General features: G+C 36.8%; 1 protein-coding gene across 1 annotated transcript; it reads left to right on the top strand.

The window, feature by feature from the left end:
• The first annotated feature begins 2,816 nt into the window (after positions 1-2,816).
• On the top strand, positions 2,817-26,518 carry acvr2ba (activin A receptor type 2Ba). Its single transcript, XM_015028919.1, has 11 exons — positions 2,817-3,927; positions 9,111-9,318; positions 12,570-12,685; positions 15,567-15,718; positions 15,872-16,015; positions 16,155-16,298; positions 17,512-17,660; positions 19,213-19,327; positions 20,699-20,837; positions 21,045-21,175; positions 22,498-26,518. The coding sequence occupies exons 1-11, from the start codon at positions 3,876-3,878 to the stop codon at positions 22,690-22,692; spliced, it is 1,545 nt and encodes a 514-aa protein (XP_014884405.1). The 5' UTR covers positions 2,817-3,875; the 3' UTR covers positions 22,693-26,518.
• Positions 26,519-26,882: the final 364 nt, after the last annotated feature.

Raw genomic sequence — 26,882 nt, forward strand, 5'->3', positions numbered from 1 at the left:
ATCATGGGTTTTAGTTTTTTAGAGCAAAGGAACTTCATTTAAAAAAAAAAAAAAAACTATGTCACATGAAAGTCTGAAAGAGAATTACGTTCTGCGACCCTTTATTATTACAGAGGATAGTTTTGACACAAATACAGCTTGATTATTTGCTATAATAGAGTTGAAGATGTCTTTGTAAATGGTGTACAATCAGTATTCAATTAGCCAAATGGGAAAAACATTCAACCATTACTCTTTTCAGAGAAATATTTTTAAAAGTGGTTTTCTTTTTGCAGGAAGAACTTAGGAGAGAGTAACCACGCCAATCCACCCTTAAACACTTTATTACATCACATCAAGTCAATCCTAGATTACAGATATATATATATATATATATATATATATATATATATATATATATATATATATATATATATATATATATATATATATATAATACATAAAATATTAGATTCAGGCACAAGAGATACACGTTTCCAAGTCTATGTTTCTTGGAACGTACAGCTAAAACCAGTTCATAAAGGAGGTTATGTTCATATGTTAGAACAATTCAAAGCAATGCCTGACATTATTTACTGTATGTTCACATGATCTACAAATAAACCAGCAGGCTCAGCAAATACAGCAATCTATTTCTTTTCATATAAAGGCGACAGTGTGGGCTGGATGACTGAAGTGCTTCGCTGTTGGGAGCTTTAGAAACGAACACAGATGAAACCTGCTTTAGGAATGGATATGGTAGGCTGACGTTAAACATTTAACCTTTCAAAAGCTCTAACTTCAACCCATGTGTGGACTATTATTCAAAAGCCACATTCCTTGAAGTAAACAAACCAATTTGAATGAATGCGACCATTTCTGCAAAGGCTGCAAATATGCAGGCAATTATAGCAGAAGCTTGTTGGTGGCTTCAGAAAGCATTTGGTTGAGATGCAAATCGCAAAAGGCCATTCAACCAAATATTTGAGAGAGTGAACAAATATTGACCCTGTCTGGACAAAAAATGAATATGTACACTCAATTCTCATTTTAAAGTGTGCTAATACTGTTATTATGATTATTATTAAAGCATTCATTCACATGATGAACATATTGGTACATGATGATGAACAAATTCAGTACAAGACTAAGCATTGTACTGAACTATATTACAAAGAAAGGGATTATTTTGTGCAAAAGAGCAATGTACATGAGGCAGAACAGTGAGGTGTGCAATATTACAAAACACAAATAGACAAAAGATTAAATGGCAGTATTAGCAACCAGAATATAAACTCAGTATTTATGGTAGATAAGATTGTATTTTTTGAGTCAAATGAATCTGTGAAAAATGACAGACTATGAAATAACCTGAATATTTGTAGACTGGGAACATAATTGCCATGTAGTTTCTATTTTAAAATAAGTTAAGTTTCCATTGTTCTAATATGAGCCACAATATAATTCTGTTTTACTTTTTTATTTGTGGTAAATTTAATGTCTAGCACTGTGCAGAGGTGAAGTGGGAAAATGGAACGAATGCATTTTAATTAGCATTTATTGTATCATGTTACTCCAAACTGGGGCAGCTATTTATAGCTATGCCACTAATGCATAAAAGATCATTCAGACAGAAAAAAACTAAAAAAATATCCTAATCTATGACCTGTGGCATCTTTACTGGAATATCACAAGAAAAATGTCATAAAATTAAGATTCTACATTTGCAAAACATTAAATGCATATATGTTTTTATTTATTTTGGGTTAAACTATAATGTATATTGGACTAAATATTAGCATATTCTCTATATTCTAAGGGTGAGTTTATTATATTAGACTCAGTAGAGTAGATAAAGTTGGTTGTCACAACTGACACACTACAGGTGCTGTGACTTCAAAGCTCCCAGAGCTTTGAAGAAAGCTAGTATTTCATTACATTTGTAGATCAGAATTGTTTTTACTCTGTTTTGTTTTGCATTAAATACTAATACAACAATAATCATTTGAAAATCATATTGTTATTGAAAACTGAGGGCAAAAGCTTTGACTTTATTTAGCTTTCCTCTGGAAAGCTGAAGTCATACAGTGGTTAGCTAAAAATGTTTGTCAAGAACTCGGATATGATTGGTTGAATTGGGTTTGTATAGGAATTTAAACTGCGTTCTATTGTTTGCATATTTTCAAGACTATTAAAATGCTGTAAATTCCTTAGTTTTTGTGTACTTACATAAATTTTCCAAATTATGTAAGTACATAATTCAGAGTGCATAGAAATGTATCCAAATTTGTATTGATTCGTTATCTGACAATAATAAAAGACTTTTTTTTAAAAGACAGTATCTAGTGGAATATTAATTTTTCATTAACAAATGCACACTGACCGAAAAACACAGATGGGTAATGAAGCATAGAGTTCCATAGCAGGATTTTAAAAAGTTGCAATTAGGAACAGAGTGCTAATCCTGCTTCATGAGTATGTAGGTAGATGACATCACAAGAGGTAGTTTTACTGAGCAACATGATAGATAAGTGCATTAAACCCAAATCATGCATAATTTGATCATTTTTATACACATTTTATCTTCAAAATGTGTAAAACTATTACGAAATTGTGTAAACTAATATCCATTTAAGCAAATTGGAATGACGAGGTTGATACAAATTGACAAACAGGAAAACTGAATTGAAGTTGCATCGTTGTTGTGCCTTAATATCATCAACCCAAACCACGAACAGGAACTGGTAAGAATTTTTTATTAAGTATGATCTTTATCACAGCAGATTTTGCAAAACAGGAAATTGACAAAGACTTGACTGCACAACTGTGTTCCTATTGTTAAGGTAGCTGTGGAAGAGGGGAAAAAAAGCACTATAGTGACTTTAACAACATTATAATGCTTATTTTCCTCAGATAAAATCATCATTTGGCTTAGAATTGGGTACCACCTTTCATCTAATTTTGATTGATTGATTTACCAAAAAGTCTGACCAGTAAAAGTCAAAAAACATAATTCAAATTTTGTTACAGACAAAAATATTCTAGCCCAGAAGCTTAAGCATTGTTTTAATTAAGAAATGATTATGTAGGTATTTCCTAATTATGAACAAAATATAAAAGCGTAAAAACTATCACAACCAACCGCGGTCTCCCTTAAACATTAATAAAAAAAAAATAAAACATTTAGGCGTAAGAACTCAAAAGTACAGTGAAAATCCTCACATTGATAAAAGAAAGTCCAAATCCCCTATCGCTCGCCGATATAAATACACCGGAACTCACATTCCTCTTCGGCGCCACTATTCAGCCGAGTGTGTAAAGAAAAGGTGATAATCATCGACAGGACGTCGGAATAAAGTCAAAATTTGAAGATATGTTTTTTATTAATCCGCGGTGTCGCGTTAACGTCACTCTGTGGCTGCCTGAGTTCCCCCCTTTGTGTTTACACATCCGGGTTTCCCTGTTTGCAGCCCATTCCCCATTTAGAAGCCATTTTGGACACAGATCAGTAACATGCATGTAAACCCCCGACCGACCTCCCCGACGCAGCGGTGCTACTATTCCAGCGAATAACCTCAAAAAACAGCGTCCTGACATCGATTCGGACGCTTCAACTGCTTCGTGGAGCCGTTTCCGATGCGTAATGCGGCACCTTTTCGCGGACTAACACCCCGGCAGTCAATTAATCGCTCCTTTTCTTTGCAACATTGTTGCAGCGTCGCGGCTATTGATACGCGTTGTGGTGGTGGTGGAGGAGGTGGTGGTGGTTAGGCTGCTGGAGGGACTGGAGAGGCCTGTGGTCGGTTTGATCCTGGACTGATGTTTTTGGCCAACCTGAGTTTTAATGTTCGCGAAAGAAAGAGGACGAAATTTCTGTCCTGTATTTAAAGCGGAACATGTCTTTTTCATGGCTGACTTGCTCACTTCTTCTGGGAACTTTGTGCGCAGGTAAGCAGCTGTTATTTTCTGTTTTGTTGTTGTTGGTGAACATGCAAAGGTTTCCTTCGAAAAAGATCGTAATTGTCTGAAATGTCGACCCTCGGTTAAACTTTACTGGCACTGCCATTCAGCCGGGATTTAAATCTCTGTCATAATCTTCTTTGACCGCTACTCTAATTTTCTCTCTTGAAATGTTTTTACTAAAAGGTGCATCTTTATTTCACCCAAAGCTTAAAATACACGTAACACGATAGTTCTGTGTTAAGAAGTTGAACAAATTTCCAAAATTAAAACTGTTGCTCGCCTTCCTCAACGGTGGCAGGAATAGAAGGCAGCAGCTGCATCAACATCCTGAAACCTTATACACTATAAAAAAGAACTTTGGTGGGTATTGCATTTTACCCGTGGACATTTGTCTGTTTTATTCAAGAATATTAATTGTGAAATCTTAAATTCTAACATTCGCTACTTTTAATTTGGTAATAAATCCTACATTTGTTTTATTCACTATGGATTAGCCGTCCTTCTTACCATTTTTATAGTCCTGCATTGAATTTATCTAATTCTACTTACATTTTCTATGTAGAAATAAATCATTGCAATTCTGTGCACTTGGCTTGTTGAAAAGTATTCCATGTCCTGTTCACTCTAAAGAGGTGATTATAAGTATTGATCAAACCAAAACAAGTTTAATCAACCTGCTGTTAGCAGATATTTATTGGAGTATGTGAGCAGATTATATGATGCTACTTTTTTTTATCAGCAGTTGAACATTCAAATACCAATTGTCCCCTTGTTGAGTACAAATTGATGCACACATTTCCCCAGTGGGAGCTATAATACTTTTTCTATTGGTGAAGAAAACAAACTTGTAATTTTTTTTATTGCATTTTTAAATATAGTTAGATTCTGTTGTCTGGATTCCTTGTCTCAGTTCACAAACTGGGCGAATACGGCTCATTCTGATTTAGTAGCAGTGCTAATGCTAAAGTCAAACTTGCTAGCAAGCTGAGCTTTTACATGGCATCTTGGTAACAATGGTGTGACAAAAGAAATAATTTCTTGTGAAAGAGAAGGAAAAGTTTTGGTTGAAATTATAACCTAAATGTTGTAATTTTAGGGTAGTTTGTCTCTTAATTTACTGTGATAGCTATGCAATGTTATGATCCATAGTCGCAAAACAATTGACTTATACTCCTTTTAAGTGAAACATCATCTTCTTTATTACGAAATATTTATTCATAATTGAAAACTGTGTCAAACAGTACTATATGTTAAACAAAAAAATCTGATATTTTTCAATGTAAAATTTAATGCTACATTTAAACAATGAGATGAAAACAAGTTCCATAGTTTGATAAAAACCAGACATTTTGTGGACTAATTAGGCATATGCTCATATGCAAACCTATTGAAAACCTCATTTTTAAGCCTTTTAAAGCTGTCAGCTTATACATATTTCCAAACAAAGAGTTCACCAAAAAAGTCTGTTTTTGTAATAGACTGAAAAACTTAACTCTTTCTCCAGATTTTATGCCTCATTGTCAGTTAAATGTTTCTTTTTTTTTTTGCATGGAAATACAAACTGTACAATCAAAATGATCTTTACCATCATTCATTTGAACTAAATTAAATTAGTTGGTTATGTACCTTTTTAACAATATGCTAGTATTGACATAATTCCCGTAGTGAAATCAAAATCCAATTTTTAATGGTTAAATCTAACATTATGAGTGTCGTTTTCCATCTCTTGTCTTCATTTCTGTTCTGACTACGGCCTGTGCGCGAACCTGTGAAAAACACTTCTGTCAGGATTTCATTTATTTATTGTTCTTTGGTAAATCTGTGTTATTTGATCAACACAGAGAGCAGCTGATTTAGAGGGGAATTATTTTGGGCTCTGAAGTTACCATTACACACCCTTGGAACCATGTGAACCAAGCATGGATGATTGTTTGTTTCTCCCTCTGTTGTTTAGTGAGTTTTTGTGGCCGTTCGCTTATCAAATATACCCCTCTTGCCCCACTTGTGAATACATTATTCTGCCTCAGCTTAAGCTCAACAGATACATTTTTATGATCAACACATTTCTCCTAGGGTTTTTTTTTTTTTCTACAGCTGGTGTAGAAGCTGTTTTAGAGATTTAACTATCTCTGCCCCTAATACCTCCATGGCTTATAGACCGGGGCATGAAGAGTAGGAAGGATATATTAAGTAAGCTGCTTCTCCAGGATTCATGTTTGTGGTATAAAAACCCAGTAAAGTGGCGGAGGGGGAGGGAGGATTCGGGGGGAATGATCTTGTAGTAAAAGTCCTCTTGGATCACGTGAGCACAGATATCAGAAATGCCATCTCGGCTCAGTGGAGCATTGAGCATCACTGCTGTAAAAAGAGTGTAAATGAATGCGTCTGCTTGGCTTTAATATCTTTTTTTCTGTCCCTCCTGTGTAATGAGCATGGTGTTTGGTCATTTCATGCATCCCCTGTATGATGGACTACAGTCTATTGTGTGCTGCTGGACAGCTAAATGTGTGAATGTGTGTGTGTGATGGGTTGGTGGGGGTGAAGTTGGGGGATGGGCAGGCTCCTATAGGCAGGGATTTAAAGAGACAGGCTCTATTTTTTCCCTCTGAACAAAGATTGAGCCTGAATGTCCAAGCTATATTTCGACTGACGTTCACAACATGTCATCTGCTTCTGTACGCTGTGTGTTGAGTGTGTGTCCAACATCAGAGTCTGTAGGGACATTATCTACAGCTTTCTATTGTTGCATTTAGAGATTGGCTGCTCTTATCACATTTCAGCTGAGGTAACGAGAGCATTTATTTTAGAAACATGCCATTTAAAGAGCTCATTATCTGTCCTTACAAACACCATTGCATTTTTACTTGGTGCCTTCTAAAAGTATTCACCCCCTTTAAATCTTTTCACGTTGTAACCTGAAAATTTTGTGTATTTTATTGTCGTTTATGTGATGCACATGGTAGTGTTTAACGGAAGGTGGAGGGAAAATTTCATTTTTAAAATGTGTAGTGCATAAAAAAGTATGACATTCATTATTCATTTAGCCTCTTTGCTCTGCCACACCTAAATAAAGTTTAGAACTAATGAGGAATTGGAGTCAATTTTGGTATAAATAAAGCTGCTCTGTGACCATTAAGACCAAGCAACACAGCTGCCAGATCAGGGTGAAAATTTCTACTGTAGGATTGTTTAATAAAGGAAACATACCGATCTTTGAATTAGAGCAACACGTTATATCAAATTATGATCCTCATTGCAGTATCACATTTGCAAAGAATAGTTTTGAATATCTTTAATACATTTGGCCAGTTGAATGTGCCTTTAATGGCCATATTGAATGTGGCTGAGGTTCTCATGGATAAAGTAACATGTCAAAATTTTGGCTCAGAAACATATCAAGTTATAAGGATTATCAATCAATATCAATAATTGTTATGTTTTTTTGTTTTAAATATCTGAAATACTGCTAAACTTTTGACGTGACGTTTTCTGTTTACTTCACAATTTCCTCTTGAGTTGCTGCACTCATTTTCTCCTTTCACTCCACTTCGTTTTTTTAAACTATTAAGTAGTTAAGATGCACAGTGACCAAACTTGAAACTGCTGTTGCGTAAGTTACTCAGCAGGTTGTTGCTAGGTAACCAAATTGAGAGAGTTAATTGATGCCACCTGCCTTACTGTGCGATTCTGGATCAGAGTTCAGTGAAATTATTGAACATTCTGTCAGACGTATTTTCTATTGATATTGATCAAATGTCTATTGCAATATATGTGTTATTGATTTATTGCCCAGCCCTAGTTCCTCAATATCATTGGATTTTTTTTTCTTTTCTTTTGGGACATGGGATCGCCAGTGAATATTTCCCTGCCGTCCTGTGATAATCTCATGATACACTATTTATCCACGGTCATCCATCAAAACCGACAGGCTGGGAAAAGTAAAACTTTAACAGAGAACTGGCCAAGAAGACAAGAACTCAGGAGGAGTAGGAGAGTCTGTTGCCAAATACGTACACCAAAAAAAAGTAAAAGTTGATTCTGGAAAGTATTCGCTCAAGATGTCTGAATACAGATGCATGCCACATCTACACATTTTGCAAAGTTTTGTAGCATTTTCTGCACACTAACTTCAGGATGACACAGGGACACCTCTATAAGACCAATTTTAACTGAGGTTGCACATATGTGCTTTACAGGATTTTTTGCCCACACAATATATTTATATATATTTTTTTCAGATGCATAATGTCGTTTTGCAAATTAACACAAAGCTTTAGCCTGTTATAGCCGCCGGAGAGAAACTTGACGTGTGAATCAAACATAAACCGGAGATGCGCTTTTATTTTGAAAAGAGAGCGCCATAGCTTGTACTGTCGCGCACATTAAAATCGAGTGCAGGCTGGCTTTACTGGGCTAAGAAAGAGGCGGCTAGCTTTATCCCACTGATAGATGGGGTTTCCGATGCTGGCTGTCGGCTTCTAAACACTTCTGTTAATGCTGACATTACTGTGGGAGCGCTAACGATGTCATTTAAAATATTAGTTGCCTCTGTGAGTCGCTGCCGCTCAGCTATTTTTCTGTCCGTGAAAACCCGCCTACTCCTGCCTGGGGTCCAATCAGAAACTGAAATTTTAAGTTAACTTCCGTTGCAATCAAACTCTGTGAGAGAGTTTGATAGTGAATGTAAGAGAGTTTGACTGTGAATGTAAGAGAGTTTGTAAGTTTTGGCCCATGGGGCCTCTCACAAATGATAACAAAGTTCACTGAGTGAATACTTTAGAACATTACAGTAGGAGTAGTGTTGGACTGTATGCTAGGTTTCTATACAACAGCAGGCAGATCATTGTTCTATAGCTAATTAAATCTGATAATTTCTCTGAGCATTTAGCTTTTTTCTTCTCTCAACAGATCATTTAGTCAATGGGATTATGCTGAGCCAGTATTCAGCAACATTTTCTTAGCCCAGAGGAACTTCTTTTTTTTCTTTCTTCATTTTTACCACAGAGAGCTCCCAAAACTGGCTACGTGCCAGAGAGATGATCGTCTCTGCTCCACGATGTTTCGTTTGTAGCGCAGAGCGAACCCCGTGTCATTTGTCTCTGCTTCCCCCCCGCTGCGTTTCAGTTCATTGCGATGCATTGCTGACCAAGGCTTTCTGTCCACATCAGGGTACAGTCTGGGAGAGGTGGAGACCCGAGAATGTGTGTACTACAACGATAACTGGCGAACAGAGCGGACCAACCAGAGTGGATTTGAGCGCTGCGAGGGGGAAAAGGACAAGCGGCTGCACTGCTACGCCTCCTGGCTCAACTCCTCAGGGACCATCAAGCTGGTGAAGAAAGGCTGCTGGCTGGATGACTTCAACTGCTATGACAGGTCAGGTCAACACATTTGCATTTTTATTGTGGGGTGTCTGAGTTTTACCCAAATCAGCAGACAGCTGGGGCAGCAGAGTGAGCATCTCCAGAATCCACATTTGGTCTGGGGGAAGTTGTCCTAACTCTATTGTTCAAACATTATGAACAGACGTCGATAGTTTCATAACAAATACAGATTTTTAGCTGGGAAGTTTCTATCTCTTTAAGCTTTGACATACACTTGTGTTGTGTTTCCAACATGTTTAAAATGCAGCTTGACTTGTTTTTTTTTTTTTTTTTGTAAATTTGCAAAGATGTAACAGCCCAAATCATTAAAAGATCAATTCTGTCAGCTCAATATTAAAAACTCTGAGAACGTTTAAATCATTCTTGCTCAATTATGAGACTCGTAAAAATGATAGAATATGTGAATCACTTTTAAAAGTGGGCAGTATTTTTGTTTTAGATGCTCTGTAAACAACACATCTCCCTCCTATTTCTGCCTTTGAATAATTTGACGTTATAACCTTATAGAGAATGGCTCTGTTCTCTCAGCCAATCACTCCAGATTTTAGTGAGATGGGAGAACTATTGGCTACAAATTACATGAAATCCTTGTTGCTCTGGTACATTAGCTTGATTTTAACATGTTGTTAATTACATTAAAATTACAAAGCCTTATTAAAGTAACTCTTTCCAGGTTGTTCTTCCAGCCCTTATTGAAGCTAGGCCTTAGCATGCATGCATTTCTCACACTGTGACAGGTTTTTTTTAATCAGTAAAGTAACAGATATTCCTATTGTTTAAAAGCTGATACACTGACTATTACAGGTTACCAAAAAAGTCATTTCATTTTGATGCAGTAGGCTGCTCAAAGCAGTGTTTCTTTAATAAGAGTAAGGTATGGCACTTCTTTAGCTTCTATATCTCAGCTCTCACGTTTGTCTCGTTAGTAAGGTCAAAGTTATTCCTGTTTCCACCCCAAATTCAGACAAAACTCCATTCACTCTGACACTTAGTTTTTTTTTTATTGAAAAACCTTTTACATGAAAAATACCCAGGATAGGCTGAAAATCAGTTGGGTTACTGAAACAGAGAGTTTTAAAACAATCTTTCTATACCTTCATATATATTGCTTAGTTCAACTAAAACAATGTTTTTCATTCCAAAGGGAATTTGCACAACACAAATAATCTGTCCAGAACACAGTATGCTAAACGGTAAAACATAGTTTAATGAAATCTGGAGAAATTTTAAAAATCGAGTTCCTCGATTCATTTGATGAATCGTTGCAGTCCTAGTTTGAACTTCCGACCCCCTTTCTCTGCTCTTTGGTCTTCTCTGCATCCATGAAGCCTCCTTTTCAACTCCTCTGGGATTTGGGGCTGTAGTTTTTTGAGATGCTAATCAGCCGCTCCCAGTTGTGAAAACAATACATTGTTGCTATGGTTACACATCATAACAACTGTCAGAAAAGTAAAAGAGATGAGAGCAAAATTACAACAAGCTGCACAGCATTCAAAAACTGAGAGAAGAACTGTCCAAACATTTATAACTGTAGCTAACCTTTACGTAACTGCTCCGTTATCTAAATCGTGATCTAAAACATGTGGGTAACACTTTATTTGAAGGGGGTTGAATAAGACTGTCACGACACTGTCATAAACATGACATAACACCTGTCATGAACATCAATAAGCCTTCATGAATATTTATGACTGTTGTCATAAAGCGTCATTCGGTAAATTATGACACTTTTAATACAAAGTTGACATTATTCAAAATGTCTTTGTTATGACAACTTGACATTAACCAAGAAATCATTACTGTTTAAACTTTACCTTTAATAACATAAAGTTACCTAATTTTTAAAGTGCAATCAGTAATACTTTTATAACAAATTTATATCACTAATGATTTCTTGGTTAATGTCAAGTTGTCATAACAAAGACATTTTGAATAATGTCAACTTTGTACTAAAAGTGTGATAATTTATCGAATGACGCTTTATGACAACAGTCATAAATATTCATGAAGGCTTATTCATGTTCATGACAGGTGTCATGTCAGTCTTATTCACCCCCCTTCAAATAAAGTGTTACCAACATTTTTTCTCCCTGGTTGGTTTAAGATCGGAAGTTGCTGTTAGATATTTTAAGCAAATAAAGAACAGGAAGCATAGAAAAAAAAAAATCTTGCCAGTAGAATTTATTATTGTATTAAAAGTTGTAGTTACTTGGAAGAGAAAACCTTGAACTCCTGGTTTTGAATGAAAACAAAAATGGACAAAAATGGCATCTCTGGGAGAGAGCCAGTTTCAGAACCTGTATAACGAGACTCTACTATCAGATATGCTTCTGATGAAACAAAGGTAAATGTGCTGCTACACATCAGCTTTACCAGACAGTTATGTTTGAAGTCTTTGATTCTACTTGCACAAGTTCAATAAGTTCGACTTGAGACAAAACACTAGAACAAGATGTGTGATTTGTAGCAACTAAATTAGATTTTTTTTGTTTTGACACACACACAAAAAAAGAAATGTTTTACATAAATCAATATAAAATATAATAGTGCAGTCCAGGCTTGACTAGCCTGTATATTGCAGCTGTTAGGCTTGGCCCCAGTGGTTTAAAAATGGAAAATGTCACAAATAGAATAAAAGTCATATTTATCTTAATCAGTGCTTTTAAAAAACTGAAATAGCCATCTAGTTTATGACACGCAGTGACTTTCAGGTTATTCTCAGTGTTGGAAAGTCATCTGCGTCTCTTACTTTTTTTTCCCCCTCTGATACCTAAAGTGCTTCCGCAAAAATAAATGTGATCAAGGCTGCTTTAATGCCTTTCAAAACAGAATGTTTTCAACCAGCTCAGTGAGACGTCTCTATTTGATGACTTTGTCAATGTAAGAAGGAAAATCTTTTAAACATGAGTGTTGAACATAAATACACCATGCCAGAGTTCACGTCCTTCATACCTGGACTCACTTTAATAGGTTGTTGACATACTGACAGCAACTGAATAGTACTTGGTCAGACACTTTGACAAGAGTTACTGAGATGTTTTGTGCTATTTACATTATCTGATAGTCCACCAAAGGCATCCAAAGTCACAGTTTGCGAACGAGAAGTCTGGTTTGTGTTCCTTTTGTTAGTGATCAGAGGATTTTATACAGCAAACGACAAACTCCCTTCTAACTAGTTTCATTTGGCTTAATTTATGAAACACCAAAAATGTATTTATTTTGGTCTTCCGTCATATGTTTTAGGCAAGAGTGTGTCTCTATGGAGGAAAACCCTCAGGTGTTCTTCTGCTGCTGCGAAGGAAACTACTGCAATGAGCGATTCACTCACCTTCCTGACTTGATTGGCAGCCGGAGCCGAGGTGAGTGGTGATGAAGCCAACCTACGCACAGTGAACGCTGCTGTTGATTATAACACATCACTTTTGGGCCATAGTGCTTTATTATTACGCACTTTAGCAGCTGCTAAATGGGGCAGTGGTTACAATATCCACTTCTTTGCCAATGTTGTCAGATTTTTATGGTGATTTTCTGTTTTTTAAAGACTAAAGTTGATCTTGAATATACATTGTATTTATTATATACTGTATATATTTTAATCATTTTTTTTGACAATGAAACAAACTGATGAAAACTAGGTAATAAATATGGAATACCAACATTTGAGTTTTTATGCTGGTAAAACTCTTGACTGGGATGTTGTGATCTTTAACATAGTGACTTATTTCACCTTTTCGATTGCTTTGTTTCTACTTCTTAAATTCGTCCTGCAGCGTAGTAGATTTAAAAACTAATATGAAACATCTGTGCTGTCATAATAAGCATATTTAAGATGTTGGTGTATATATTAGTTTTTGTACTTAATCTTGAATTACACAGAAGCTACTTGAATCCGTCACAGATGCATGTAAGAATAGGCTGCTTCTCTATACTGAGTCATTGTGCGTCACTTCATTAAAATCAGTATGTATGCTTGAAAACTCAGTAGCTTTGAAGTGCCGTAATATCCCACGCTGCATTTAATCAGTATAATATGGTCTGCATTAGGATTGTAATTGTGCTCCATTTGAGTCCCTCATATTTGATGTTTTCAAAGCTGCAGTCTCTGATTTTCTTGACAGCGACAGCTTCTATGGTTACGAGAGTAGTAGGGCTGCAGCTAACAATTATTTGACTAATCGAGTATTTTATTGATTAGTCTGATGATTATTGGGATATAAAAAAGGACACATTGTGCACATTTTTCATTTTTAAGTTTATTTTATATTATATAAAAATAAACAAGTAATTCAACTCCTTTTTAAAGTAAGAAAATAAACATTTCATTGCCTAAAATACAAAAGCAAAATTTCTTTAGTCTGCAGTTTAACATTTGTAGCAAAGGACGGTTAGAACATATTTATTGACAAAGAAGTTTTTTTGTTAACTTCAATGGAAAATGTATAAGTTTTGTACAATTATGCTACTGACTGTGTTGCTCTTTCGGCAAATAGCTTTAGCGATTATGCAATAAATGCAGTAACGATTATTTCAATAACTGATTCCTTACAATTTATCCAGCTGATTCTTTCAGCTCTAAACGGTAGTTTCCACTGGTCAGTTAAATTTTCCTGAGCATGTAGGAGTGGACAATGCAGATTCAGTCTTTAACCAGGTCACTCCTTGTCCCTGATGACATTTTCATATGGAAACTTTTGCTTCAGTTCTAAGTTTATGCTTGGATGTTTACTCTTAATTTGACTTGTTTGAGAATTTGGCTGATAGACAGGCGCGGAGCTTTAGGGGGGGCCCGGGCGGGTGCCCATGGGGGCCCGGGTCTGGAGGTGCCAGGGAGGGAGGAATGGTTTGAAGTTGCTTTAATGTCTGATTATAGACGGAAAAAGTTCACCCTCTCCTGTTCTCAGAAAGGTGTATGTAAAGTTACTGTCCCTCAATGGAATATATAGTAGTCAGTGCCATTGACTCTTTCACTCACGGTTTAGCCACTGTGCTGCCAGGGTAAAAATCAAACGACAAACACGTGAGGGGCCCGGTAATTGGCCCCGCCCCCCGACCCAACGCTGACTTGTTGCGCTAGTGCTCATAGCTATTTTATTGCAGTTCCATTCTATCCTGCGAGAAAAAAAAAAAAAAAGAAAATGTTGTTTTCCAGTTTTTTTGTACAGTGTGCAAAAAAAAAAAGTACAACATTTTGTACAACATCATAACATTTGATGAGTAGTATTTCAGCTCCATTCCTGCTCATTTCTTCACCAGATGCTACAGGAGTTTATGGTCTTCTCTTCTGTCAAAATTACTATAAAAGTTGAAAAATATTTTAGAAACGCCTCATCAGTGGAAACAAAAGGATTTAAAAAAAAATGGCTGCTGCATACATCGCATTTGCTGGTGGCCTAAAAGCACAGACAGTACACCATCAGGTACCTAGACTATTTTTAAATTTTTTATTTGTATTGGTGCTTTAGTTATGGTGAGCTTGCATTCCCTGCAGTGTAACTGATGCATTTAATTTATAAGATAAAAGGTTCTTAATGTTTCACAAGAAGTTTTATTGATTTTTTTACACCCACAAGCTGTATTTGGTTAAGGCATCAAATGGGACAGCCCAAGTAGATGATAAAGAAAAAAAATATAATCCTGGGTTTAGTCTGAGATGATTAAAAAAATACCTGCCAGAAATCTGTAATGATGACGCACTTATCTGTTGGCTAGTTTGAACATCTCTAAGTGGTGATCAGCAGGTAAAGCACTGAGTTTATACTGAAAGCAAGCCTGCAAACTAATCAACAAACAGAATTTAAAGAATCTGGTTTTGAGTTTATATTTTACAAAATCCGATAAATGTCATGGACATGTGATTGGAATTAGAAAATACTTTCTCTATAAAGGAAACTGCACCAAATGTTCTGCTTTCATGGCCAACGTCTGCTACATTCCTACATTAATTTATTAAATTAGTTTGCGAGCATTATGTTCTGAGAAGTCTGTGTCAGTCTCGGCCACCTGCGTTTATTATCTCCAAGACGCGTAAGCTCATGTAACTTTTTGGTGACAAAAATTAAATGTTAACGATTTATTAAACGTCAGTCGATGTTAAAAGTCTTTTTTTTTTTAATCAATAACATCTCCTCCTTTTTAAAAAAAAAACCAGTTCCCGTTTTCTTCGAGGGAGGTTTGAAAGCCTGTCTAAAGCGGCAGGTCATGTAGCCGACACTCTGAAATTGCTCTGCTTGTCGCTTGCAGTGAAAATTCGGCCTCCACCCCGCGTGCAATCAATGCTCAACGTGTTGGTGTACTCTCTGCTGCCACTGTGCGTCCTGTCCTTGGCCCTGGTTCTGGCGCTGTGGATGTACCGCCACCGCAAGCCTCCTTACGGCCACGTAGATCTGAGCGAGGTGAGATGGGCCACTCTCTACTCTGACTTTTTATAGAGATTATTGAAAATGTCTAAAATATTGCATAACTTGCTATAGGTTCTTAATATGTAGCCCATTATATGTGTTTTAATGGGTTTAGTTGACTTTAAACTTGTCTGTTTCTTTGATCAGGATCCTGGACCGGTCCCCCCATCCCCTTTGGTGGGTCTGAAACCACTGCAGTTGCTGGAAATCAAAGCCAGGGGGCGCTTTGGTTGTGTTTGGAAAGCACAGCTAATGAGCGAATATGTTGCCGTAAAAATCTTCCCAGTTCAGGTACAATTGAATACCAAAATGCTGAAATTTTCTAATAAATTTTTGATTTTCCATCCCTGCGTATTAAGTATAAAGCCTGTGGTGACAGAAGGATTTATTTGAACCAAAAATCTTTGGACACCAATGTTTGTTTCTGCAGGATAAGCAGTCGTGGCAGAACGAACGGGACATCTTCTTGACTCCAGGGATGCGACATGAAAACATTTTGCGTTACATCGCCGCAGAGAAGCACGGGACCAACCTGGAGACAGAACTGTGGCTTATTACAGAGTTTCATGAGAGGGTGAGAATTCAGTTTTCTACCTCTCTATAGAATATAAGCAGACTTGTACATGATGAAGAGTTACTGGGCAGTTTTATTTCTTACCTCATAAAAAAACAAACTAAACTTTCTAGGGAAGATTTTGAATTCATATCATTTGTGTCAGGAAAAACGTCAGTTGTGTTCTGATTCATGCCACAATCTGCAAGTTTTTCTAAAAATATTCCTTTTTTTTTAAGTTGTCAGGCACATTAATTTGCTTATTTTTCTTAAAAAGTCGCTGAAATGGTACATTTCTAGGTTACATAAACACCTTGTTTTGCTGTGAATATTATCCAGGGCTTTAGTATCTATTGATTTAGATACCTTTGCGTGCTTGTAACGATTAAATATATCACAATTTCTGGTTAATTTCTGCCTCATTTTGCAGTTTATTTACTTTGCAATGGTGCGGGCCAGTGATTAGAATATCATCAAAATGTTATTATATTTTACTAATTTAATTCAAAAAGCAAAGCTAATGATTTATACAGCTTCTGTGTGCACAGACTTATATATGCTAAGCATTTATTTATAGTGATTGCAATAGGTATTACAGCTAAATAAACAAAAAATCAGTTGATCATACACTTAGAATATCACACAAATAAAATCAGTAAAATAATTTAAACACTGCAAGGATATGTTCTGTTAGAGGAAGACTGCTTGTCTGACAGTTGTCTAGTAAAAAGTCATCAACACTCTTAACAACAAGCCAAAACCTTTCACTGGTAAAGATTCTGGTTGTGTCAAAGTATAAAGGAAACTGTTGAGCTGCATATAGGATTCATGGAGTGTTTCAGTTGGCTGACATTTCTGTGTTAAAAATCCAGTACTTTCTGACGTTATGTTATCTAACAGAGAAATGAACTTTTCAATTTTCAGAAACTTTAATCCATAATCGGCAAAACTAACGAACATAAATGCCTGATATACCTCGCATTTTGTAATGGATTCATGTTGAGGGTTCACATTTTTTGAGTCGAGTTCTGAAGTAAATTGACTTCCAGGCGCGATCCTTTTTCATGTAGATACATCTTGAACATTTGCTAGCTCTTGGTGGGTTGAACAGTCTCTCTTTGTGGCTCCACTTTTGACAGCTCTGCAGCAGCAGTCTGTTTCGAAACGGATTAAAAACCCCTGTGTGTGTGTCCGCACCTGACCTGTTGACCTTTGGTCTGTTTTGTGTGAGCAGGGCTCATTGACGGACCACCTGAAGGGCAACACTGTGACCTGGACTGAGCTGTGTCACATAGCAGAGACCATGGCCCGTGGCTTGGCCTACCTCCATGAAGACATTCCCAGCTACAAGGGGGAGGGGCCCAAACCTACTATTGCACATAGGTAAGAAAATAAAGAAAGAAACTGACAAGCACTATTTCAGTTTAATGGATGACATGCATTCATTCCTGATGTGCTCTCATGCAAAGCCCTGTTCTTTTAACTTTTAATCTTCTACGAATGCTACGTTTTAAGGACCTGCAGTTTTAAAAATGCATGTTTGTACATGAAAATGGAGCAGCTGTTTTAGAAACAGTACAAAATGTTCTAATGGTTGTTTGGGTGCATTGTAAGTTTAAGTCGCACCTCAAAGTCCTTGTTACACGGAGCTACACAAAGTCTACCTCCCCTTTTCAATCATAGATTTTGTACACTTCTCAATTCAGCTTTTATGATTCATGCTCAATGGTGTAAAGCATGTCGCATGCACCTCTCAGCCTCTCTTTGCTACCTGGAATAAGCCTTTGTAATTCAATTGGTTAGGCTAGAATATGAATAGTATGCTGAACTGAAGTCAAGCAAAAAAAAAAAAAAAGAAATGGTGCACAATAGGTATGCATGATAACCTTGTGTAAAAATGCCATCATTTCAAAGCAGAACTTGATTGACACAAAAAGTTAAATAAGTAGAACATGAACATTTATTCAACAGAAAAGCAGCAGTTACTGAGAATGCTGCTAAAAGGAAATTACAGCATTATTACAGCTATAATAATTCTAATATAAAACAGACATGTAGACATCTGCTAAATTGATTTGCTCTTGCTCTGCATGTCAGGTTGGTTCAAACATAAGGAACAAAGCACATTTTTGTGTTTTATTGGCAGGAGAACCGTTTTTAAAATCACTTACTGAAATGTGATTTCTTTTTGACTTGGCTTGGTGTAGTTTTACTTTTTCATTGTTGCATCTTTCTCACTAAGCTGAGAAAGTTGACGACAAAGTGGAAACGGTGTCAGAGAAAATGCATTGTCTTTGGAGAATCGTTAGCCTGATTATACTTGAGCCATGCTCACCATCTTCTTTTTAATTTTGTATTTATTAACAACGTTATTCCCACCTTTTGACACGGGACGTTGTATGAAAGTGTCTAGATTACAGTTTTTCAGATGGTGTAGATGCAGTTTTTCTTAAAAAAGGAGTTAAATATGTCTTTATGAAAAGAAACGGATACTAGAGTATTAAAATTACACTCACTCTGTTTGGTCTACTTCTGTTGGAACATCTGGTCAGAAATGGAAAGGTTATTTGGTTGCATAATTAGTTTTGTTATGAATTGCTCCAACTGCATTTGAGAAAAATATTTTTTCAACTTCTTTCAAATACAATGGTTACATTTCTCTTACCATCTCTGTTGGGTACAAAATTCTGCGCCGATTTGTTTTACATGAATCGCTTTTCTCTTCTCTGTTTGACATATTTCGGGATTCATCCCCTTTAAATCTCTGATGGTTCCCGTTTGATTTATTTCAGATCAGATCTTCCCCTTTCCAGGTTGTCCTTGAATGATTTGTTTCTCTCTCTGAAAGCATCTGCATTAAATTATGTGACTGCTGTGACCAAACACCTCCATTAAAAAAGGCATTTTAATGGCTGCTGTGAAATAAATCCTCCAGGGACTTCAAGAGTAAGAATGTGCTACTGCGAGATGATTTAACTGCAGTCATTGGGGACTTTGGGCTTGCTGTGCGATTTGAACCAGGAAAGCCTCCTGGAGATACTCATGGCCAGGTAGGATGAACTTTATGTTGGGTTTCTTATTATTGTCACCACTATACATGTAGTCCAATTTATTCATACCCTTGAAAACACAAACTTCAGTGTATTTTTTTTTTTTTTTTTGGAACCTCATGTGATAGACCACTACAAAATGGTGTGTTGCTTTCACACGTTCATTTGTGGGACCACGTTTTGGCAATATCTGTCTACCAGCTCTGTAGATCTCTCTCTAAAAAAAAAAGCAGTTTTGGCCAGCCTTCTTTGTGAAATAGAACATCTCTACAGAATGTAGAATCATTCCTGCTTTTCAAGAAAGAGCTTCCTGTTGTTCCTGTTCCATAAAGGTCAGACTTGGTGGAGTATGAAACTATTAGTTGTCATGTGAACAGATTGTTCCACCTGAGGTGTGGCTCTCTGCAGCTTCTCCAGAGTTATTTTGGACGTATTAGCTGTTACTCTGATTAAGGCTACAGTTACCTGACCTGTGAGTTTCAGGTCAGGTCATGACCAAGTCTGTATATTTGCAGTCCTGCCAAACATTTTCTGTTGTGATGTACAAAGCTAGAAATATTTGATTCACTTACACATTCTGTTCATTATACATGGGGCTGCTGAATTTAATTTGTCATGTTTGACTTTATTTGAGGAAATTAAAGCAAATTCTGGAGAAGTTTTTTTTTTTTTTTAACCCTTCAGATCTTTGTAAAAAAACATGGAAAACCAAGTACAGGGGCATCTTTATAAATTATTATTGGAAATTAAATTTATTCCAGCAACCCACTTCGTTAAGTAAAACATATTATATGTATTAATTACACACAGACTGATGTTTCAAAGCCCTTTTTCTGTTACTTGTAATTTTTTCTGCTGACAGCTGGTGAAAACACATTTAATTTCTTAGATTAGAAAATTACATCAAACTAAACATTTTCATAAAGAAATGCATGCTTTCTGCTGTTTTCAAAAGGCACTTTTAATCTGACAAATGAGTCTGATGGGAACATTTATTCTAATTTGAGATGTACCTGAAAGCACTACTTAGTGTTGGTCTAGAAATAATACCATAATAATAAACATTTAGGATTGTGCTTACCACATGAGTACTTTTACAGTGGACTGTATTTGGAGCACCTCTTACTCATTTTTTGTACATTTGGTTGCTGTAATTCGATTTTTTTATTTTTTATTTTTTTTTCATGAATCATTCAAACGACTTAAATTATTACAGAATGGGAGCATGGAGGAGTCTGACTCCCAAATGCTGGATTATAATTTAACAGTTTGCAACAGGTCTGTTTCCAGAAGAAACTGCTCTCAGTCAGACTATTTGAAATGCATGTCTTTGTGAATTTGAAGATTACTGGAGTCCGTTCTTCTTTTCAGGTCGGTACGAGGCGTTACATGGCTCCGGAGGTGCTGGAGGGAGCCATTAACTTTCAGCGGGACTCCTTCCTGAGGATTGACATGTACGCCATGGGATTGGTGCTTTGGGAGCTGGTGTCCCGCTGCTCAGAGACAGACGGTAAGTCAAACAGTGCAGGAATGTTACTTCACCAAAGGGTGAAAGGTCATCTTGCTTTAGGTGGTATTGGCAAACAAGGGGTTTGTTTTTATTTTGTCTGTGGAGCTGTCCAATCAGGGCCAAGGACTCAACGTTGGACGTATTTATTCTCTGTTCTGATGGTTGTTTCTTATGCTTCCACTCTATCAGCCTGTTGTTTCTCCTCAGGTACAGTTGGCGAGTACATGCTGCCGTTTGAGGATGAAATAGGTCAGCATCCTTCCCTGGAGGACCTCCAGGATGTGGTCGTGCACAAAAAGATGCGTCCAGCCATCAAGGACTGCTGGCTCAAACATCCGGTGAGTAATCATGGAAGAATTTCCAACTCCAGCACCAGGATGTGCTGCATCCGTATTTCCAGTAAATCTACTTAAATTTCACACTTCTCTGAACTCGTTATGTTTTTGTTCATCTGTAATGAATGGACTATTAAACTCATGAATGTACTACGGGTGTAGCAAAATTTCCCAGTACATAAACGTCACAATATGCTGTCACTCCAACTGCAGATGCTGCCAGCACGATTTTAATTACTGACGTTTGAGCATTATGACCCCTGTTAGTCTCATATTTTGAAGAAACAAAGAACATGGTTTTGAAAAAGATTATAAGCATTTAGTATTTTACCTAAAATAGATGGGGGCCGAACCAATGACTAGTTTGTAAGACGCAATATTACGGTGTGGTGAGTGAGAGCTATTGTGAGCCCTGGACGGTAAGGTAAGTGCTCTCAGCTGGACACTCGGCTTACGATGCTTATTTTGAGGCATAAAAGGAAGTTGTGTTGATGGAGTCTAACAAACATGGCGTTGGCTGACAGTGTACAGGCACCGTGAACACTCATTTCACAAGTTGAAACTTGTATATGATAGACATTCATTATTTAGAGTGAAATATTTTAAGCCTTTATTTACATGTAATGTTGATGATTATGGCTTACGCACAGTAGAAACTCCAAATTCTACCTCATAAAATCATAATATTCATAAGGATAGTCAGCCACAAAAAATTTAATTGCTGAAGAAGTAGGAATAGTGCTGTGATGGTTATAGATGGTTGAGTGGAAGGAAAAAGTTGGGTAAAAAAAAACAAAAAAAGGTCTGACAGGGATAACCACAGCCTTGACAGGATTGTTGGAGCTTCACAAGGATTCTTCATCGATGCAGTAACTTATGTAAAAAGTTCCAACCAGCTGTTCATGCATAGAAATAAACAGTTTTCAGAAACTTGACATTTTTAAGATGTTCTTTTTATTGCTCTTCTGTATGTTTTCCGAGACACAGAAGGTTTTTTTTTGTTACATCTGTTAGCAATGATTACAACAAACACTTGAAGTATTTCATACTGTGTTGTAGTATGAAATTCACTTTCTGAAATAAGTGACAAAAAATGTAAACTTTTTTATATTGCTTTTCTAGATGTACCTGTAGGTAAAAGTAAAACCTTTTCTATTAAGGGCTTGAATAGTGCTTAAGCACTGGAAAAATACTGCAACTGGCTGTTATCCACTAATGGCACAAAAGTTAGCATCTGTTGTGTAACATCCAACCAGGCCTGTAGGACCTGTAGTCGTTTTTACCAAAGATGCCACTGAAACCTCCCGCTCCGTCTTGGATTGCAGGGCTTGAGTCAGATGTGCGAAACCATCGAGGAATGCTGGGACCACGACGCTGAGGCACGACTGTCAGCCGGCTGCGTGGAGGAGCGCATCAGCCAGATCGCCAGGACGATAGGCAGCACTACCTCAGACTGCCCCGCCTCCATTGTGACGTCTCTCATCAACGAGGACCTACCTCCCAAAGAGTCCAGTACCTAAACGGGTGACACCTTGCCTCACCTGAGCTCCTGACTTTTCTTTATTTTTTTATTTTATTTTTTTTGTTTTTAATTTTCAAACCCAAACTCAGCGGATCTTCGTTAATATTTAACAACTCAGTCCCACCTCCCTTCCCTGTCACCCTAGCAACTTGTATGCAGCTGCTATTTTATCTCAATACTGGTATTTTGTTTCTGTTTAATGTTCCTTTGTGTTTACTAACGCATCCATCTGCTGTAGTTGAAATAGTAATAAGCTATGCGATGGGCACATCCTACACCCACCTCTGTGTGAAACCTTAAACGTCGTCAGTACCGCATGTACTTCTTTAACGTTTTAGTCTTTTTCTTTAATTTTTATTTTTTCCTCATGAGTTGCTGTCTTTGTCGGAGTTCCCGTCTGTGGCCAAATTCTGGAAAAACCTTCGCTCCAAACCTCAGACGACACGCTGCACACCTCGGAGGAAACATCGAGACTGTTAAACAAAAATATATTCATCTTCCTCAGGGGTCGAAGCTTCTCCACTTATACATTTGGAGAGTGCTCCCTTCTTTCAGACCTCTGAATTCTTCAGAATGAGATGGAGAGAAAGAGAGAGAGAAAAAGAACGGAGCACAGCTTTTTTCTTTTTAAAGGGAGGGAGCAAAATCTGAACTGAGCAGTCATATTGGACGTTTTGGACTTTCTGAAGATTTCGGGCAGATGTCTTGTCCTTGGAACTACCTCTCAGGTATCCAGCAGGCTTCTTTGGAACATTTCTATAAGTTGAGAGCCAAGCTATCCAGCTAGCTAACATGGACATATTCCTGGATTATTATTATTATTGTTTTTTTTTAATTGCTAAAATTTAGAGTTACTCCTTTGCCAGTGCCAGGGGCATTGACGGATGCTGTCTGGAGTTGCAATGTTACACATTCTTAATTTTATCTGTATGCATTTGTGTGCGAGCGCGAGAGAATCTGAATGATTTGAGACGGAGTGTGTGTGTTTTTAAAGTAAGGACGATGAACAGGTAATTGAGGGTTTATCCTTGTGATTGTCATGCATTTTTTTTTTTTTTTTTAAGTCATCTGTGTTTGGTTACTAGACTCAGTCGGACACGGGTCCACAGATACCTCAGTCACTGTATGTCATGCAAGGAGAGCTCAAATTGGTTGCCTTTGTCTCAAATGCAATGCCATAGTTGTACCATAATATGAATACCATACATTGAATGTCCGTTATGCTGCTGTGACTATTCCAGGATACTCAAGGATTTGTAGATGTACATGTATTGTTTGTTAATGTAACACTAACTATCCATGATTTTATGTGAGGCTAATAACCTGTTTTTTTGTGGGTTTTATTGTTTTTGTTTTTTTTTTTTAGTTTTGTGTTTTTCCTTTTGACTGGGTAAGCCTTCAGCTGCTTACTCTTCCAGACTGACCTCAGATATTCTGACAAGTACCTCAGGCTTTTTCTACATGTATATCGAGTTGTGTTAATGTATTTTATTGTGTTTTAGTAGTCGAGAGGATTTATTGCAGGTGGGTGGCCTCTGTCTTTATTTGGATTTAATTTTTTCCATTTTTGATAGAACCTGACCACTTTTCACAATGTATATGCCCTACAAATGTAAAAAGAAGAGAGGCAGATTCCTGTAAATATGCTTATACACACAGACGCCTAATACTTAAATATTATTTTTCTTTTGTTTTACATTTTATATACAGGGGCATCTTGATAAATTTGAGTATCTTCGAAAATTCATTGAATTCAAATAGTGAGTCTCAGATATTATTAAAACTCACAGAAGGAAATATTTTATATTTATATTTTAATGTTGATTGTACATCACAGCCAATGAAAATACAAATTGTAGTTTCTCAGAAAGTTTGATCACTACATCAGTAATAAAAAAATATTTTTAATAGGCAGTGCAGTACATTCCCTCAATACTTGGTCAGGACAGCCACTGTGCCAATCTGTGCATCCTTTTTCTGCTATACGTTTTCCTTCCACTAAACTTTCCATTATTTTGCTTCCACACAGGACCCTGAACAGTCAGCTACTTTTGCAATGACCTTTTGTGGCTTGCCCTCCTAGTGGTGGAGTTTCAATGACAGTGTGCTGAACATCTGCCAAGTCAGCAGTCTCCTCCATTATTGTGTTGGCCTCAACGTGGCCACAACATTTCTGTATTAAAATTAAAAATCCTAAAGGTCACTAAAGAAAATGTCTGTTCAGTGTTTTATCCCAGCATTTTAATGGAAGGAAAGAAAAATGTTTTTATTAACCTTAAAAACTTTTATTGATTTTATGCAACGTTTTAACTTTCTGAGAAACTAGCGTTCAAGCTATAATAATCAGAGTTAACAGAAATGAGCAACTAAATTACAAGACTGTGTAACAAACCTATAATTTGACATTTTGAATTGAATTACAAAAATACTTTTTGATTATATTCCAATTTTCTAAGATGCACTTGTAAAGAATCAGGGCATTTGCAGTTCTGTTACAGAAAGAGATTTATTGACACTATTGCTACCAATCCATCTAAGTTATCTAGCCCTGTGGTTTCTGCTAATTTTAAGAGAAGTGTTGCTGATATCAGTGGTTTATGATATTGACTCATCTTATTTAGAAGTTGTGAGGGTGGCACTGGCATTTAAAAATTAGCGTGTATATCACCAACAAAAAGAAAATCGAACAAATATTTTTATGGTTTGGTGTGGCGGCTTCTGTGATTGGCCACTTGTTTGAACAGTATTGCCTCAATAGTAACCTGCTGATGTGATGTTCTGACCTGTTAATAGTGATAGTTTAGCCACGTTGGACAACACACAGGCTCATGTGTTGTGCTTTGATTAGTGGTGGTGAAAGGTAGTGATTATTTTTCTTTCTTTAAAACAGTGGTCTGTAGCTCTTGCTGATGTGCAGTTTTGGTAAAAAGGAATTCTGGGGAAAATAATCAAGTCGACACTGAACAATGTTTTTGAGTTTTTTTTTTTTTTTTTTTTTTGGGGGGGGGAAAACCATCATTGTGTTTGTAGCCACATGACTGACTGATGCAGCACCGTCGGGATTCACGCTGACAGTTTCCATGTGCATGGTCTAAGGGTCCAGCAATATTTACTATACAGCAATAGTTGATAAACTCAGCTGTGACTTTACAGTTATCTTGTGCAGATCAACACAGAACAACTCCTCACACCTGGATCAACCTCCATTGGGCGTCTGTTGATGGGCAGTACAAAGAAAACAAACCCAGGCGTTTAAAACTTTAGTGCGGAAGCTGAACGTGGCCCAGGTGCTTTTTTTTTTCGAATCGTGCCAGGCAAACGGCGCGTCATGTGGTTAAAATCTGCCATGACCGCTTGTTACCTCCAAATGCTGTCTTACACCCAGCTCTTCTGAACCGAAAAAAACCATGTTACCTCATGCAGTATCTTTAGTAACACTAACACGGAGTCAGTCTCATCTTCAACAAAAAAATATATTAAAAAAGTCAAGTATTGTGTATATATTTACTTGCTAAATGTAAAGGGTTTCTTCCTTTTCATGTGTGGATCCTGTGAAAGCAAAATCATAGTTTTTATTTTCTTTCTTCATTTGCAGTCGGCATATTTTTATTTTTTTTTCTCTTATAGTGTGAACGAATGTTGGAACTATGTGACCTTCCCTGTTTATGTGAATTGTGTGTGTGGGCGCATGTGTGTGGTTGGTTGGTTTCTTTAAATCGGTATGAATGAAAACTATCTGTGCATTGAAATGCTTAGAACTATAAACTAGATGAGAATACATACATCTTTTTGTATATGAAAATAAAGATAAATCCTGATAATACAGTTTAGTTGTATTTATTTTTTGAATTTGTTTCATGATTAACTGTGTGACGGTACTGCTAGATTGCTGATACAGTGGAGTAAAACTAAGGTCTATGGGTGCTCATGTACACTAGATGGCAGCAGGGGTGTCAGCAGTGTTGGTTCTTAATTTTTAACTGGGACAATATTTGGAATGGATTTAGTTTTTTATTTGTTTCTTATTTTCTTAAATAATCCTTTATATTAGACACATTTTTTTATTACAGGTTGCCTGCACATTTTTCCTTGTAAAACTGTCATACTTTTTCAAACAAAAACTTCCCAAATGTTTAGCCCTTTTAAAGTGTTCATACAAAGTTCACTTCAAATATACGACAAATGTTC

Source organism: Poecilia latipinna, unplaced genomic scaffold (genome assembly GCF_001443285.1).
Source record: "Poecilia latipinna isolate Pla-1442-1.1 unplaced genomic scaffold, P_latipinna-1.0 Scaffold139, whole genome shotgun sequence".
Taxonomy (NCBI): Eukaryota; Metazoa; Chordata; class Actinopteri; order Cyprinodontiformes; family Poeciliidae; genus Poecilia; species Poecilia latipinna.